Source organism: Bos indicus, chromosome 7, assembly GCF_029378745.1.
Source record: "Bos indicus isolate NIAB-ARS_2022 breed Sahiwal x Tharparkar chromosome 7, NIAB-ARS_B.indTharparkar_mat_pri_1.0, whole genome shotgun sequence".
Classification (NCBI taxonomy): Eukaryota; Metazoa; Chordata; class Mammalia; order Artiodactyla; family Bovidae; genus Bos; species Bos indicus.
Window position 1 is genome coordinate 42,192,666 of NC_091766.1, and position 16,627 is coordinate 42,209,292.

General features: G+C 39.2%; 1 protein-coding gene across 1 annotated transcript; it reads left to right on the forward strand.

The window, feature by feature from the left end:
• The first annotated feature begins 13,022 nt into the window (after positions 1-13,022).
• LOC109561052 (olfactory receptor 2M2-like) lies at positions 13,023-13,958 on the forward strand. Its single transcript, XM_019963481.2, has one exon. It carries the CDS (start codon positions 13,023-13,025, stop codon positions 13,956-13,958), a length of 936 nt encoding a protein of 311 aa, XP_019819040.2.
• The last annotated feature ends 2,669 nt before the right edge of the window (positions 13,959-16,627 follow it).

Here is a 16,627-nt window from a genome sequence, read left to right on the forward strand (position 1 = left end):
AAGAAAACAGAGTCAACTTAAGCCCAGCACACAGAGCTTCTGTTCCAGCAACTGGAGAGCAGACACTACTCCTAAAAGGGTGGTGATTGCCGCTAAGCAGAGAGGAAGTTCTGCCACACGCCCTGCACATTATCTACTTCCCCATCATCAGCCACACATCTACCAAGGTGATAACCATCACTCCACTCTAGGGAAAGTCATGACTAGAATCCACATCAAACCTAGCCTTCCCACTAAAGATGCTAGGCAAATATTCTACATAGGAATGCTCCCACATAAGAACACCCCTTTAAGATCACAAAAGACAACTTTTTCTCCCAAATTCATAGAGACAGAGAATGTTGAGTAAAACAAAAAGCCAGTTACTTTGTTTTGTTTTGCTTAAATATAAATTTATTTATTTTAATTGGAGGCTAACTACTTTACAATATTGTATTGGTTTTGCCATACATCAACATGAATCCACCACGGGTATAGAAGCCAGTTACTTTTTGATTTTCAATCAAAAGTGCAAGACAAAAGTCATGAAAATAATGAAACAGTAAGCAATGTAACAGGGAAAGAATTTTATTTTATTGGTAATAAAAAAAATATTAACTGAATCAGGAGAGAGAATTGATCTAAACACTGACCATTTTAACAAAGAACTAGAAAGTATAAAGAAGGCCCAACTACAATTATAAAAGGCACATGTACCCAAAGGTTCATTGCAGCACTATTTACAGTAGCCAGGACACAGAAGCAACCTAGATATCCATCAACAGATGAATGGATAAAGAACATGCGGTACATATATTCAGTGAAATATTGCTCAGCCATAAAAAAGAAATGAATTTGAGTCAGTTCTAGTGAGGTGGATAAACCTACAGCCTGTTATACAGAGTGAAGTAAGTCAGAAAGAGAAAAACAAATATCATATATTAACACATAATATGAAATCTAGAAAATGGCATTGATGAATGTATTTGCAGGGAAGGAATGGAAAAGCTATAGAGAACAGACTTGTGGACACAGTGGAGTAAGGAGAGAGTAGAACAAATGGAGAAAGTAGCATTGACATATACACACTGATGTGCAAAATAGACAGCTGGTGAGAAGTTGCCATATAACACAGGGAGCCCAGTCTGGCATTCTATGATGACCTAGAGGGTTGGGATGAGGGGAGAGGAAGGAGGCTCAAGAGTATGAGCTGAGTCATGTTGTTGTATGTCAGAAACCAAAACAACATCATAGAGCAATTTTCCTCCAATTCAATATATAGCCTGTGGAAATTTGCTGTATGATTCAGGAAACTCAAACCAGGGCTCCGTGACAGTTTCGAGAGGTGGGATGGGGTGGGAGCTGGGAGAGAGGTCCAAAAGGGAGGGGACGTATGCACACTTATGGCTGATTCATGCTGACCTATGGCAGAAACCAACACAATATTGTAAAGCAATTATCCTTCAATTAAAAATTGAAAAAAATAAAATGAATAACAAAAAGATAGAATAACAAGTGAAAAATTAAAAATTAAATTAAAAAAAAGAAGACCCAAGCAAAAATAGATAATTCAACATCTGAGATTAAAAGCACCATAGAAGGAATGAATAGAAAACTAAATGACATAGAAGAACACACAAGTGATATGTAAGTAGATTAATGGAAATCACCTCATTAGAGCAGCAGACAGAGGAACACATTTTTTAAAATGAAACCAATATATAAGATCTATGTAATAACATTAAACATGCCAACATTCAGATCAGAGATCCCTGAAGGAGAAGAGAAAGAAGGGTATTGAAAATGTATTTGAAGAAATTATGACTGAAAACTTCCTAAACCTAAACAAGGAATCAGATATCCAGATACAAGAAGCACAGAGGATTCCAAATAAGATGAACCCAAACAGCACATCAAGACATATAATAATTAAGACAGCAAAAGTTAAAGATAAAAAGAATTTTCTGAAGGCAGAAAGAGAAAAACAAAGAGCCACATACAAAGGAAATCCCCATAAGGCTATCAGTTGATTTCTCTGCAGAAACCATGAAGACCAGAAAAGAGTGACATGACATAGTCAAAGTGCTAAAAGAAACAAACAACAACAACAAAAAAAAACACAAAAATCTGAAACTTGGATACTCTACTCAGCAAGATTACCATTTAGAAGAAGAGATAAATAACTTCTCAGACAAGCAAAAACTAAAAGAATTCAGTAATAATAAAACTATCCTTAAAGAAAATGTCAATGGACTAAATCCTCCAATCTAAAGATGTAGGTGGTTGATTGGATTAAAAACAAAAAACCATCTTTCTAAATTCCATATATGTGCGTTAGTATACTGTATTGGTGTTTTTCTTTCTGGCTTACTTCACTCTATATAATAGGCTATACAGAGTGAAGTAAGCCAGAAAGAAAAACACCAATACAGTTTACTAACGCACATATATGGAATTTAGAAAGATGGTAACAATAACCCTGTATATGAGACAGCAAAAGAGACACAGATGTATAGAACAGTCTTTTGGACTCTGTGGGAGAGGGAGAGGGTGGGATGATTTGGGAGAATGGCATTGAAATACGTATAATATCATATATGAAACGAGACGCCAGTCCAGGTTCGATGCATGATACTGGATGCTTGGGGCTGATGCACTGGGACGATCCAGAGGGATGGTATGGGGAGGGAGGAGGGAGGAAGGTTCAGGATGGGGAACACATTATACCTGTGGTGGATTCATTTAGATATTTGGCAAAACCAATACAATATTGTAAAGTTTAAAAATAAAATAAAATTAAAAAAAAAATAAAATAAAATGTATAATAGGCTCCAGTTTCATCCACCTCATTAGAACTGATTCAAATGTATTCTTTTTAATGGCTGAGTAATACTCCATTGTGTATATGTACCACAGCTTTCTTATCCATTCATCTGCTGATGGACATCTAGGTTGCTTCCATGTCCTGGCTATTATAAACAGTGCTGCGATGAACTTTGGGGTACCCATGTCTCTTTCAATTCTGGTTTCCTTGGTGTGTATGCCCAGCAGTGGGATTGCTGGGTCATAAGGCAGTTCTATTTCCAGTTTTTTAAGGAATCTCCACACTTTTCTCCATAGTGGCTGTACTAGTTTGCATTCCCACCAAGAGTGTAAGAGGGTTCCCTTTTCTCCACACCCTCTCCAGAATTTATTGCTTGTAGACTTTTCGATCACAGCCATTCTGACTGGCGTGAAATGGTACCTCATTGTGGTTTTGATTTGCATTTCTCTGATAATGAGTGATGGAACACGTGTATACCTATGGCGGATTCATGTTGACATATGGCAAAACCTATACAATATTGTAAAGTTAAAAAATACAATAAAAAAATAAAGTGCAAAAAAAAAAAAACACAGAGACTGGAAGGTAGGGGATGGAAAAAGATATTTCATACAAACAGAAATGACAAGAAAATGGGACTAGAAATACTCATACAGACCAAATGAACTTTAAAACAAAGATTACAACAAAAGACAAAGAAAGGTATTATAAAATATCCTGATGAAAGGATCCATGCAAGAAAAGGACATGGCACTCATTAACATATACACACCCAATACAGGATCACCTAAACACAAGAAGCAAACACTAACAGACATTAAGGGAGAAATTGATGATAATACCATAATAGTAGATGGTGGAAGGGATTAGGGGCAGGAGGAGAAGGGGACGACAGAGGATGAGATGGCTGGATGGCATCACTGACTCGATGGACGTGAGTCTGAGTGAACTCTGGGAGTTGGTGATGGACAGGGAGGCCTGGCGTGCTGCGATTCACGGGGTTGCAAAGAGTCGGACACGACTGAGCGACTGAACTGAACTGAAATGAACTGAACAGCTCACTGACATCAATGGACAGACCCAGACAAAAAATCAACAAGACAACAGTTAGAGGTCTTAAAATGATACAATTGGACCTAAGCAGTTGCTGTTAACTGATATCCTACAGAACATTGATTTCAAAAACAACAGAATACACACTCTTTTAAAGGGTACATGAACATCTAGGTTTATTTTTCTGGAATTGAGCTGCAGGAGTTGCTTATATATTTTTGAGATTAGTTGTTTGTCAGTTGCTTCATTTGCTATTATTTTCTCCCATTCTGAAGGCTGTCTTTTCACCTTGCTTATAAACATGTATAATATCATATAAGAAACGAATCATCAGTCCAGGTTCGATGCAGGATACAGGAAGCTTGGGGCTGGTGCACTGGGATGACCCAGAGGGATGGTATGGGGAGGGAGGTGGGAGGGGGGTTCAGAATGGGGAACATGTATACACCCGTGGCAGATGCATGTTGATGTATGGCAAAACCAAAACAATATTGTAAAGTAAAATAAAAATAATAATAATAATAAAATAAAAAAATAATAAAACTAACATAAAGGGTACATGGAAACTTCTCTAAGATCATAAATTATATGCCAATAAATTGGGCAGCTTAGAAGAAATGCACAAATTTCAAGAAATACTCAGTTTGTCAAGACTGAGTTAAGATACAGACAATATGAACACACTGATTATTAGTAAAACTGAGTTTGTACTTAAAAATAATAAATAAAGGACAACATAAACCTCCCAGCAAGCAGAAGTCTAGGACTGAACAGCTTTACAGGGAAATTCTACTAAATGTGTAAAAAAGAACTATACCTATCCTGCTCAAGCTATTACAAAATACTGAAGAGGAAGGAATAATCCCAAATTCATTCTACAAGGCCACCATTACCCTGATACCTGAACCAGACAAAGTATGAGTATTACCAAAAACAAAAACAGAAAATTATAGGACAGTATCTTTGAGGAATACAGATGCAAAAATTCTATAAAGCTCCTAGGGTAAAACATAGGCAAAACACTTTCTGACATAAATCACAGCAGGATCCTCTATGACCCACCTCCCAGAGTAATGGAAATATAAGAAAAAGTAAACAAATGGGACCTAATTAAACTTAAAAGCTTTTGCACAATGAAGAAAACTATAAGCAATGTGAAAAGACAGACTTCAGAATGGGAGAAAATAAGAATTAAACTCAAAAATATACAAGCAGCTCCTGCAGCTCAATTCCAGAAAAATAAATGGCCCAATCAAAAAAATGGGCCAAAGAACTAAACAGACATTTCTCCAAAGAAGACATATAGATGGCTAACAAACACATGAAAAGTTGCTCAACATCACTTATTATCAGAGAAATGCAAATCAAAACCACAATGAGGTACCATCTCACTCCGGTCAGAATGGCTGCTATCAAAAAGTCTACAAACACTAAATCCTGGAGAGGGTGTGGAGAAAAGGGAACCCTCTTACACTGTTGGTGGGAATGCAAACTAGTACAGCCACTATGGAGAAAAGTGTGGAGATTCCTTTAAAAACTGGAAATAGAACTACCATACAACCCAGCAATCCCACTGCTGGGCATACATACACCGAGGAAACCAGAACTGAAAGAGACACGTGTACCCCAATGTTCATCACAGCACCATTTACAATAACTAAGACATGGAAGCAACCTAGATGTCCATCGGTAGACGAATGGATAATAAAGCTGTGGTACATATACATAATGTAATATTCAGTTCAGTTCAGTTCAGTCACTCAGTCGTGTCTGATTCTTTGTGACCCCATGAATTGCAGCATGCCAGGCGTCCCTGTCCATCACCAACTCCCGGAGTTCACCCTAACTCATGTCCATCGAGTCGGTGATGCCATCCAGCCATCTCATCCTCTGTCATCCCCGTCTCCTCCTGCCCCCAATCCCTCCCAGCATCAGAGTCTTTTCCAATGAGTCAACTCTTCGCATGAGATGGCCAAAGTATTGGAGTTTCAGCTTTAGCATCAGTCCTTCCAAAGAACACCCAGGACTGATCTCCTTTAGGATGGACTGGTTGGATCTCCTTGCAATCCAAAGGACTCTCAAGAGTCTTTTCCAACACCACAGTTCAAAAGCATCAATTCTTTGGCGCTCAGCTTTCTTCACAGTCTAACTCTCACATCCATACATGACTACTGGAAAAACCATAGTTGACTAGACGGACCTTTGTTGGCAAAGTAATGTCTCTGCTTTTGAATATACTATCTAGGTTGGTCATAACTTTCCTTCCAAGGAGTAAGCATCTTTTAATTTCATGGCTTCAGTCATCATCTGCAGTGATTTTGGAGCCCCAAAAAATAAAGTCTGACACTGTTTCCACTGTTTCCCCATCTATTTCTCATGAAGTGACAGGACCAGATGCCATGATCTTAGTTTTCTGAATACTACTCAGCTATTAAAAAGAATGAATTTGAATCAGTTCTAATGAGGTGGATGAAACTGGAACCTGTTATACAGAGTGAAGTAAGTCAGAACAAAAAAACACCAATACAGTATATTAATGCATATATATGGAATTTAGAAAGATGATAACGATGACCCTATATGTGAGACAGCAAAAGAGACACAGATATAAACAGACTTTTGGACTCTGTGGGAGAAAGCAAGGGTGGGATGGTATGAGAGAATAGCATTAAAACACATATATTACCATATGTGAGATAGATCGCCAGTCCAGCTTCAATGCATGAGAAAGGGTGCTCAGGGCCAGTGTACTGGGATGACCCTGAGTGATGGGATGGGGAGGGAGGTGGGAAGAAGGTTCAGCATGGGGAATACATGTACACCCATGGCTGATTCATGTCAATGTATGGCAAAAACCACTACAATATTGTAAAGTAATTAGCCCCCAATTAAAATAAATTAATTAATTTTTTTTAATTCTCAAAATATTAGTAAACCAAATCCAACAATACATTAAAAGGATCAATACCATGTCAAGTTGGATTCATTCCAGGGTCACACAATGGTTCAACATAAATTAATCCATGTGATACACCACATCAACAAAAGGACAAAAACCACATGATTATCTCAAAAATACAAAAACAGCACTTGACAAAAGTTAACATTCATGATAAAAACTCACATGAAAGTGGACATAGACAGGTCATTGTTACTGTTCAGTCGCCAAGTCGTGTCTGACTCTCTCTGACCCCATGAACTGCAGCACAGCAAGTTTCCCTGTCTTTCACTATCTCCCTGAGTTTGCTCAAACTCATGTCCATTGAGTCAGTGATGCCACCCAACCATCTCATCTTCTGTCACCCCCTTCTCCTCTTGTCCTCAATTTTTCTCAGCATCAGGGTCTTTTCCAGTGAATCAGCACTTCGTATCATGTGGCCAAAATATTGGAGCTTCAGCATCAGTTCTTCCAATGAATATTCAGGGTTGATAACCTTTAGGATGGATTGGTTTGATCTCCTTGCAGTCCAAGGGACTCTCAAGAGTCTTCTCCAGCACCACAGTTCAAAAGTATTAATTCTTCAGTGCTCAGCTTTCTCTCTGGTTCAAATATCACATCCATACATGACCACTGGAGAAACCATAGCTTTGACTTTATGGACGTTTGTCAGCAAAGTAATGCCTCTGCTTTTTAACATGCCATCTCAGTTTGTCAAAGCTTTTATTTCAAGGAGCAAGCATCTTTTAATTTCATGGCTGCAGCCACCATCTGCAATGATTTTGGAACGCAAGAAAATAAAATCTGTCCCTGTTTCCACTTTTTCCCCATCTATTTGCAATGAAGTGGTAGGAGAGGTCATATGCCAATATAATAAAAACCATTTATGATAAACCCACAGTTAACATAATAAGCTTGGAAAAGCTGAAAACTTTCCTAATAAGTATAGGAACAAGACAAAGATGCTCACTCTCACCACATTTATTTAACATAGTGTTGGAACTCCTAGCCGCAGAAATCAGCTAAGGAAAACAAATAAACGTTCTTCAAATTGGAAACAGAGAGGTAAAACTGTCACTGGATGCAGATGCCATGATACTTTATACAGAGAACCCTAAAGAACTAATCAAGGAATTCAGTAAATTTGCATGATATTAAAATACAAAATTCTGCTGTGTTTCTATATAATAATAATGAAATATCAGGAAGAGAATGTTTTTTTTAATCCCATTTAAAGTTGCGTGAAAAAAAAAAGCAGCCCTAAAAATACATTTAATCAAATAGATAGAAGACTTATACTCTGAAAACTGAAACATTAATGAAGGAAATTCAAGATGATTCAAAGAAATTGAATGATATCTAATGGTCTTGAATTGGAAGACATAATATTGTTAAAATGATCATACCATTCAACCTCAGAATACAATGCTCAAAACAGTAAAAAATATTTGCAAGTCATTTATCTGACAAGGCATTGTTTTAGTATACATTGTATAACAGAATACCATAAACTTGGTGACTTATAAAGAACAGAAATTTATTCCTCACAGTTCTGGAAGCTGGAATTGCAAGACAGATGGATGCCTGATAGATGCAGAGAGTAGATGTCACTAGTCTTTAAGGAAACTCAAATTAAACCACAACTAGATGCTAGTTCACACCAATTAGGATGACCATGGTAAAACACACACACAAACACACACTTATGCACACACTGAAAATAAGTGCTGGCAAGATTGTGGAGAAATTGAAATACTGTGCATTTCTTTTGGGAATGTAAAATGGTCCAGCTGCTGTCAAACATAGTATAGAAATTCTTCCAAAAATTAAACATAGAACTACCATATGAGCCAGAAATTTTACTTCTAGATATGTATCCAAAAGAAGTGAAGGCAGAGACTCAAGCAGAAATTTGTACACCTTCTATTTTTCCTGTGTACATTCTAAAGTCTCTCCTAATTGATCAGACAGTTACTCTGGAATCTGGAGGAAATTCAAGTAACTCTGGGGGAATAGAATTAATTAAACTCTTGTGGCAGATTTCCCAATGGCTAAGACCTGAGGGAGTCCCCAGAGCAGTTACATAATGGCAGACACTGATTTCATCAGGCATTTCCCCTGACGGATGCATTGTCTTGTACTTATTTCTCATGTCCTGGCAGATCACAGCCCACTGCAATGTTGGGCTGTGTTTTCCTTTGGTTGAGCTGTGTTTTCCATTGGTTGAGCTGTGTTTTCCTCCATGAATATCAAGCCAATCACATGGATGAATCTAAACACAAAGAATAGATCTGATTCCCATGGGGTAAGCCAATTTTCCAAGGTCAATGATGACTGAGTGTAAGAAGGTTTATCAATTGCCTGGTGTGTTGGGACTAATAATCTGGTGTTTGCCCAGTATGATGTAAAGTCAATGTCCAGGTCATTTCTTCAGTGTGCATTAACTATACCTCCCTTCAGCAGTTAATAAATGTTTCATCTTCACTGGCCCTGAAATCTACAATTGGGGAATCCTGGACACATAATCTGAGTAGAGCCAGTAGTAAAGAGTAAAGAGCTAAATTGAGGCTAGTGGCCTTACATGTACCAGGGCCTGGGCTGAAGACAAGCCTTGGGGGCAACAGAGAAAAGACCACTGGGCCATGTCCTTTTACTCTTGCTCCATCTCCCTCCTTCAGCACCACCCCAGTGTGTTGCATTCCTGATGTGGTTCTCAGTTAAGGTGAGACAGGGGAGCAGGATTGTCTATGTTTGGTCCTGGGTGCACTGGGGGCTGAAGAGGTTGAACAGCCTGAACAGAAGGGACAAAGGAGGGAAGAGCATGGCTATGGTAGTCACCCACAGGTAAGAGACCGCACATGGACTCTGGGAGTACTTGCTCCAAATCAAGGCTCTGTGCTTGTTTATCATGGTCTTAGGCATGTGAGGTAATGTCTATGCTGGAATCCCCTATCTGCACACTGGGAGAGCAGTTACTAAGTGCAAAGTTGTTAAAACTGTGGCCTGCTCATAGTTAAGACTTAAGTCACGTTTACTATTACTGTTTCAGCTCTTATTATCTGTCCTGTGTGTTGGCCTTTGTTCCTGTCCAGGAATTTATTTGAAAATTTAAAATTAATTATTTCAGTGGAAAAGAATCCACCCGCCATTGCAGGAGACACAAGAGATGTAGGTTCAATCCCTGGATCAGGAAGATCCCTTGGGATAGGAAATTGCAACCCACTCGAGTACTCTTTCCTGGAAAATTCCACGGACAGAGAACCCTGGTGGCCTACTGTCCATGGAATCACAAAGAATCGGTCAGGACTGAGCACATACACATATTTATTCTTTTTAAGTTTTGGTGAAAAACAGTATAATTCTGGGATCATCTTGTTCATGAAGGGAGTCAGGCTAGATGAAACCTGAACCATCCAAGTCAAATGAAAATCAGCCTCCAAGGAAGATTAGATAGCAGACCCTCCTCATGCATTCCAGCATCCACCAATCATGCTTCATTTAATGCCAATTTCTGCTTATGTTCTGAGAAAATAAGAGTAAATTTCCTCGTAGGTGGCCCTCCACATTCAACCAGCTCAAAAAGGAAGTAACAAAGTATTACTTACATAAGACAATTCTGTTGGGATTCCCAGGAGAAATTGATCCTACTGGGTTTCCTTGTATGCTTCTTTGTCTCCCCCTTCCCTCTTCCTTGCTTATCTCCTTTCCACATATTAAGTAGTCTTGTATACCAGGCACTATGTTTTAGCAGTGAAGGTTAAGAAAATTAATGAGGAAGTCAAATTTCTCACAAGCTGGGGACAAGCAGCAGACATATGAACAAATAACCAAAATGCCTATTATTCAAATGTAAAAAGTTTTTATGAGAACCCTGATAGTAAATGTGTTGATGAATAGTGCCAAGTCATTTAAAACTGCCTCTCTACCTAAGATGGAGAAGGAAATGGCAACCCACTCCAGTATTCTTGCCTAGAGAATCCCGTGGACAGAGGAGCCTGGTGGGCTGCTGTCCATAGGATCACACAGAGTCGGACACAACTGGAGTGACTTAGCATGCATGCATGCATTGGAGAAGGAAATGGCAACCTGCTCCAGTATTCTTGCCTGGAGAATCCCAGGGACAGAGAAGCCTGGTGGGCTGCCGTCTATGGGGTCGCACAGAGTCGGACACGACTGAAGCGACTTAGCAGCAGCAGCAGCTCTACTTAAGAATTGCAATACTAGTTGGTGTTTAAGATTCAAAGGCATGTTTTTATTTTAAAAACCTCCTCTGTAGAGGACTCAAAAGCTTTTTCTCACATCAGCATATAACGTACTTTGAAAATGGAATTGATCTTAGAGGGAATTACCTCATCAACTCCCGCTCAAGAGACAGAAATATCTCATCCAAGCCCTGAAGGCTAGAGAGACATAACAAGAATGAAATGTCTCTGAAGAGAAGCATTGTACAAAGAACTGACTGTTGGCACCCAAGAATAGCCTATGAGGTCAGGGAAGGGAAGGACAGAGATGGAAAAAAAAATACAAGAGACAAGCCCTTCACATGTTTCATCATCCCAGGTTTGGGAAGAAGTCCAAAAGTTTCCATTTAATCTCATATTATCTATGGAAAGCTCCAAATTTACAATCAGGGTTATGAGAGCATAAATTCACTCATCCAAATGGTTCTGAATACATACAGGAGGACTTCCATGTGGTCAAAATTTACCCAATTTTATGAACTGAATTTTTTTACCTAGTCATCTAGATATCTTGAAATTTATAAATCTTGAGTTGCAAACTCATGTATCTTTATCAAACATATTTTTAAAAAGAGTGATGTGTCTAGAGCTGAGATAAGAAGAAGCGGTGGAAGCTGAACCAAATGAGAAAGTGTAGGGCCATTTAAAGGTGGTCAAATTACATCTTAAGATGCACTGGTCAAACAATTCATCAGTATATCAGTGTGATATGCTTTTGAGCCACCTGTGTGCTCAATTCAAAACAGTGCCTGTAATTAGAAAATTTGTTTGGTTTTCCTTTATTAAATATGATTAAGAATATCTAACAAGGTGGCTCAGATGGTAAAGAATCTGCTTGCAATGCAGGAAACCTGGGTTTGACCCCTGCATCGGGAAGATCCCCTAGAGAAGAGAATGGCAACCCACTCCAGTATTTTTGCCTGAAGAATTCCATGGACAGAGGAGTCTGGCTGGCTACAGTTCATGGGGTCATGAAGAAAGGAACATGACTGAGCGATTTACACTTTCACTCTGCTTGAAGCAATTACCCTGTGAAGGCTATTTACCCTTACTTTGAAGAAGATATTTCTGAAACTATGTGAGTGCAGATGGGCTTAAAACACTTCCTATTTTTCCACAGAGAAACATTTTCACATCTCATTATAAGTAAATTGACAAATGCATTCTCATATGTGTAAAGCATGAGGTTACTATGACCTTTCAAATTTGAATAAAATTGACTCAAATGTATATGCAAAAGGAGCCCCTAGCAAATCCTAGCATCTCTCAAACATCTATAGACTCCTGTGATTGAAGGTTTAGGAAGCAGCTGAGTATCTCCAATTTTTCTGTTTTTCTTCTGTTTTTCATTCATTACCTGATTTATGTTGCCAATCCACTCATGCATTTCCTTCTTGTTTCACAACAGCCCTTGCTAGATACTACTCCTGCCCTGCTCTTTCACTTCACATATACCTCCAACAAAAAGCTACTTGCATAGCAGACTGCCCTAAGTTTAAGGACAATAAAAGATGCTTACATACCAGAAGCACACCCACATACAATATTAACATGAATCATATGCTTTCTTATTATTTTAAAAATATTTGGCTGTCCTAACCCTGGGAATTTCTCACCAATCAGTATCCTCTAAAGAATACAGTCAGTTCTTTTTGACCCGCCTCCTCTGATCTGTTCATGTTGATATCAACCACAAATTCATGTTAATGGTGCAGCCAAAGTTTTTAGATGTTCCATCCTTCAGCCGCAGGAGCTCACAACCAAGGGTATTTTCCTGAAAAGAGAGCTTCTTTTCTAATAAGATACCTTTATCCCAGCTGTCAAATATTTTTTATCTTTTTTTTTTCCTTGGCACTGAAGGATCTTCAAAGAGAGTGTTTTCAGTAAAGTCATAAGAAAAACAAAAGGCAGGCAGGGCTTCATCAGAATTGCACTTTTAAAATTTTGTTTCCTCCATATCCTCTAGTTCTAGTCTGGAGATTGGAACATGGATGGAAAAAATGAAACATTGACTGATTTCTTTCTCCTGGGACTTTTCCCAGAGCTACAGTACATCAGCATCCTCATCACCTCCATTCTTCTGGTCTACATCATTGCCTTCACTGGCAATGCCATCCTAATCCTCTTGATTTGGGTGGACTCCCACCTCCACACCCCCATGTATATACTGCTCAGCCATCTCTCTCTCATTGACTTGGCCTTAATTTCTACCACAGTTCCAAAAATGGCCATCAACTTTTTCTCTGGGAAGAAAAACATCTCAAAAGTTGCCTGTGGAACCCAGATTTTCTTTTTCTTTGCCCTCGGGGGTGGTGAGTGTCTCCTTTTGACCCTTATGTCTTATGACCGCTATGTGGCCATTTGCAACCCCCTGAGATACACAGTCATCATGAACCCAAGAGTCTGCCTGCAGATGGCTCTAGTGTCCTGGGGCGGAGGTGCACTGAACTCCCTCTTCAATACCATCTACACCATGCATTTCCCCTTCTGTGGCTCCAGGGAGATCCACCACTTCTTCTGTGAGATGCCTGCTGTCCTAAAGCTCTCTTGTGAAGACACTTCCCTCTATGAGATGGTGGTGTCTGTCATCTGCATTGTATTTGTTCTTCTTCCATTAGGGCTCATCATGGCTTCCTACATGCTCATCTTCCTCACAGTCCTCCACATGAACTCACCAGAGGGCAGGAGGAAAGCCCTGGCTGTATGCTCCTCTCATTTGGCTGTAGTGAGCCTCTACTACGGGCCAGCCATGATCATCTACATGACTCCCCACTCCTTTCACACTTTGGAACAGGATGAAATACTCTCCATGATCAATACCATCTTCACCCCCATGCTCAACCCTCTCATTTACAGTCTGAGGAACAAGGAGGTGCTGGGTGCTCTGAGAAAAGCAATGAACAGAAGATTCATTTTGAGTTAAATCTATCTTCATTCTGTAAATAGTCTGCCACATCTATAGAAACTCTGGAACCACAAAATAGATGACAAGCCACATCTCTATACTTACAGTATCTAAGAGGTAAATATTTATCCCTTAAAGTATTTCCTATACTTTGGCTCAAAACTTAGCAGTTTTGAGCCAAAACTGAGACTATGGATACCTGAGCATGACCCTGGTGTCAATATTTGCCAGCTGTATGAAAAGCTATATAAGGAAATTCTCTTATTTGTACCAATTAAGGAATTCAACTTAGCCTTGATGGTAATTTCCAGATCTAAAATGTTTCCGATTCTATTCTAAGATTCTGTGACACTGTTGGAGGATGCATCCATTTCAATATCTTGTTCATACTCTTTTTACAGTAAATTTTGAAGTTCATACTCCAAAAATGGGCATAAGGATGCGTGTTTAGTAGTAAATATTGAAATTTTACAATATCAAGTCACTCTGGGCTTTTTAGTGATCCAGTCCAATTTTGGGTGGATGTGTGAATTCCTGCAAAATGGTCTGTGGCCAGTTCATTCATGAAAAGATTCTCAAAAGTAAAACAAGGAATGGCAGATTTTTGAGCCAACCCATGCTAGGAACTAGTCATGAGAATGTGCTTCTCATATTGCCAGATTTCCTGGGAGATTGTAGCCCAGCCTTTTGTTTATATAGAACAGAAAACTAATAAAAGAATTTGTCCAAGTTTGAAGAACAATACTTTTTGAGAAAGCAGACATGGAAAGGGACGCAAAGAGCAGGTAGTGGGCTGCTGCCACACTTGCTGTTCATAGCAGTGAGCTATTGGTACTTCTAAGTCAGGGTTATTGCCTACTAAAAGAATAATCTCCAATGGGTTCTGAGATAGAGACACTCCATGAGTGCAATTAGTCAAACAAGTACGTTCAAATGAAATATAAGTTAAAAGAATTATTAGACTCATTTTATGGAGAACAAAACAAAGGTATTTAATGGACTACATTTCTTGGGTTTCTTCTGATGGTCAAACATCATAGTTTAATGAAAGATAGTCCACAAGGATAATGTATTTAGGTTCCTTCCTCTTCATTTTATCTTCTTGTTTGGTCAGTGTTCTCCACAAATCTAGTGGTTAACAAGTATTACCATATGAAGTTAGAAATAGATTTTATTTCTCAAACTAAATATGATGAGGTAAAACCATATCACTTACAGTGAACCTCAGAGCTGAGTTTTATGTTTTATTTTAATGAATGGGAGAGGTAGAAAAGGAAAGAATGAGAAGTTGGAGGATTGCCCTCATTTTTAATTTTGTTGTTCAGTAGCTAAGTCGTGTCCAGCTCTTTGCAACCTATGAACTGCAGCAGGCCAGGCTTCCTGTCCTTTACTATCTCACGGAGTTTGCTCAAACTCATGTCCGTTGAGTCAGTGATCCCGTCCAACCATCTCACCCTCTGTCATCCCCTTCTCCTCTTGCCCTCAATCTATCCCAGCAGGGTCTTTTCTAATGAGTTAGCTCTTCCCATCACATGGCCAAAGTATTGGAGCTTTGGCTTCAACATCAATTCTTCCATTGAATATTGAGGGTTGATATCTTTTAGGATTGACTGGTTTGATCTCCTTGCTGTCCAAGGGATTCTCAGGAGTCACCTCCAGCACCACAGTTTGAAAGCATCAATTCTTTGGATCTCAGACTTCTTTATGGTCTAACTCACATCCATACATGAGTTCTGGAAAAACCATAGCTTACATGAATCAAGAAATTCCAGATGTTCAAGCTGGATTTAGAAAAGGCAGAGGAACCAGAGACCAAATTACCAACATCCGTTGGATCATAGAAAAAGCAAGAGAATTCCAGAAAAACATCTACTTCTTATTCATTGGCTATGCTAAAGCCTTTGACTGTGTGGATAACAACTAACTGTGGAAAATTATTAAACAGATAAGAATATCAGACCACCTTACTTGCCTCCTGAGAAATCTGTATGCGGGTCAAGAAGCAACAGTTAGAACCAGACATGGGACAGTAGACTGGTTCCAAATTGGGAAAGGAGTATGTCAAGGTTGTATATTGTCACCCTGCTTATTTAACTTATATCCAGAGTACATCATGCACAGACTGAATGAAGCACAAGCTGGAATCCAAATTTCAGGGAGAAATATCAATAACCTCAGGTACGCAGATGACAACACCCTTATGGCAGAAAGTAAAGATGAACTAAAGAGCCTCTTGAAGAAAGTGAACAAGGAGAGTGAAAAAGTTGGCTTAAAACTCAATGTTCAAAAAGAAAAGATCATGGCATCCATTCCCATCACTTAATGGCAAATAGATGGGGAAACAATGAAAACTGACAGATTTTCTCTTCTTGGGCTCCAAACTCACTATAGATGTTGACTGTAGCCATAAAATCAAAAGATGCTTGCTCATTGGAAGTAAAGCTATGACATACCTCAGATCAGATCAGATCAGTAGCTCAGTCATGTCGCTCTTTGTGACCCCATGAATCCCAACATGCCAGGCCTCCCTGTCCGTCACCAACTCCTGGAGTTCACTCAGACTCACATACATCGAGTCAGTGATGCCATCCAGCCATCTCATCCTCTGTCGTCCCCTTCTCCTCCTGCCCCCAATTCCTCCCAGCATCACAGTCTTTTCCAATGAGTCAACTCTTCGCATGAGGTGG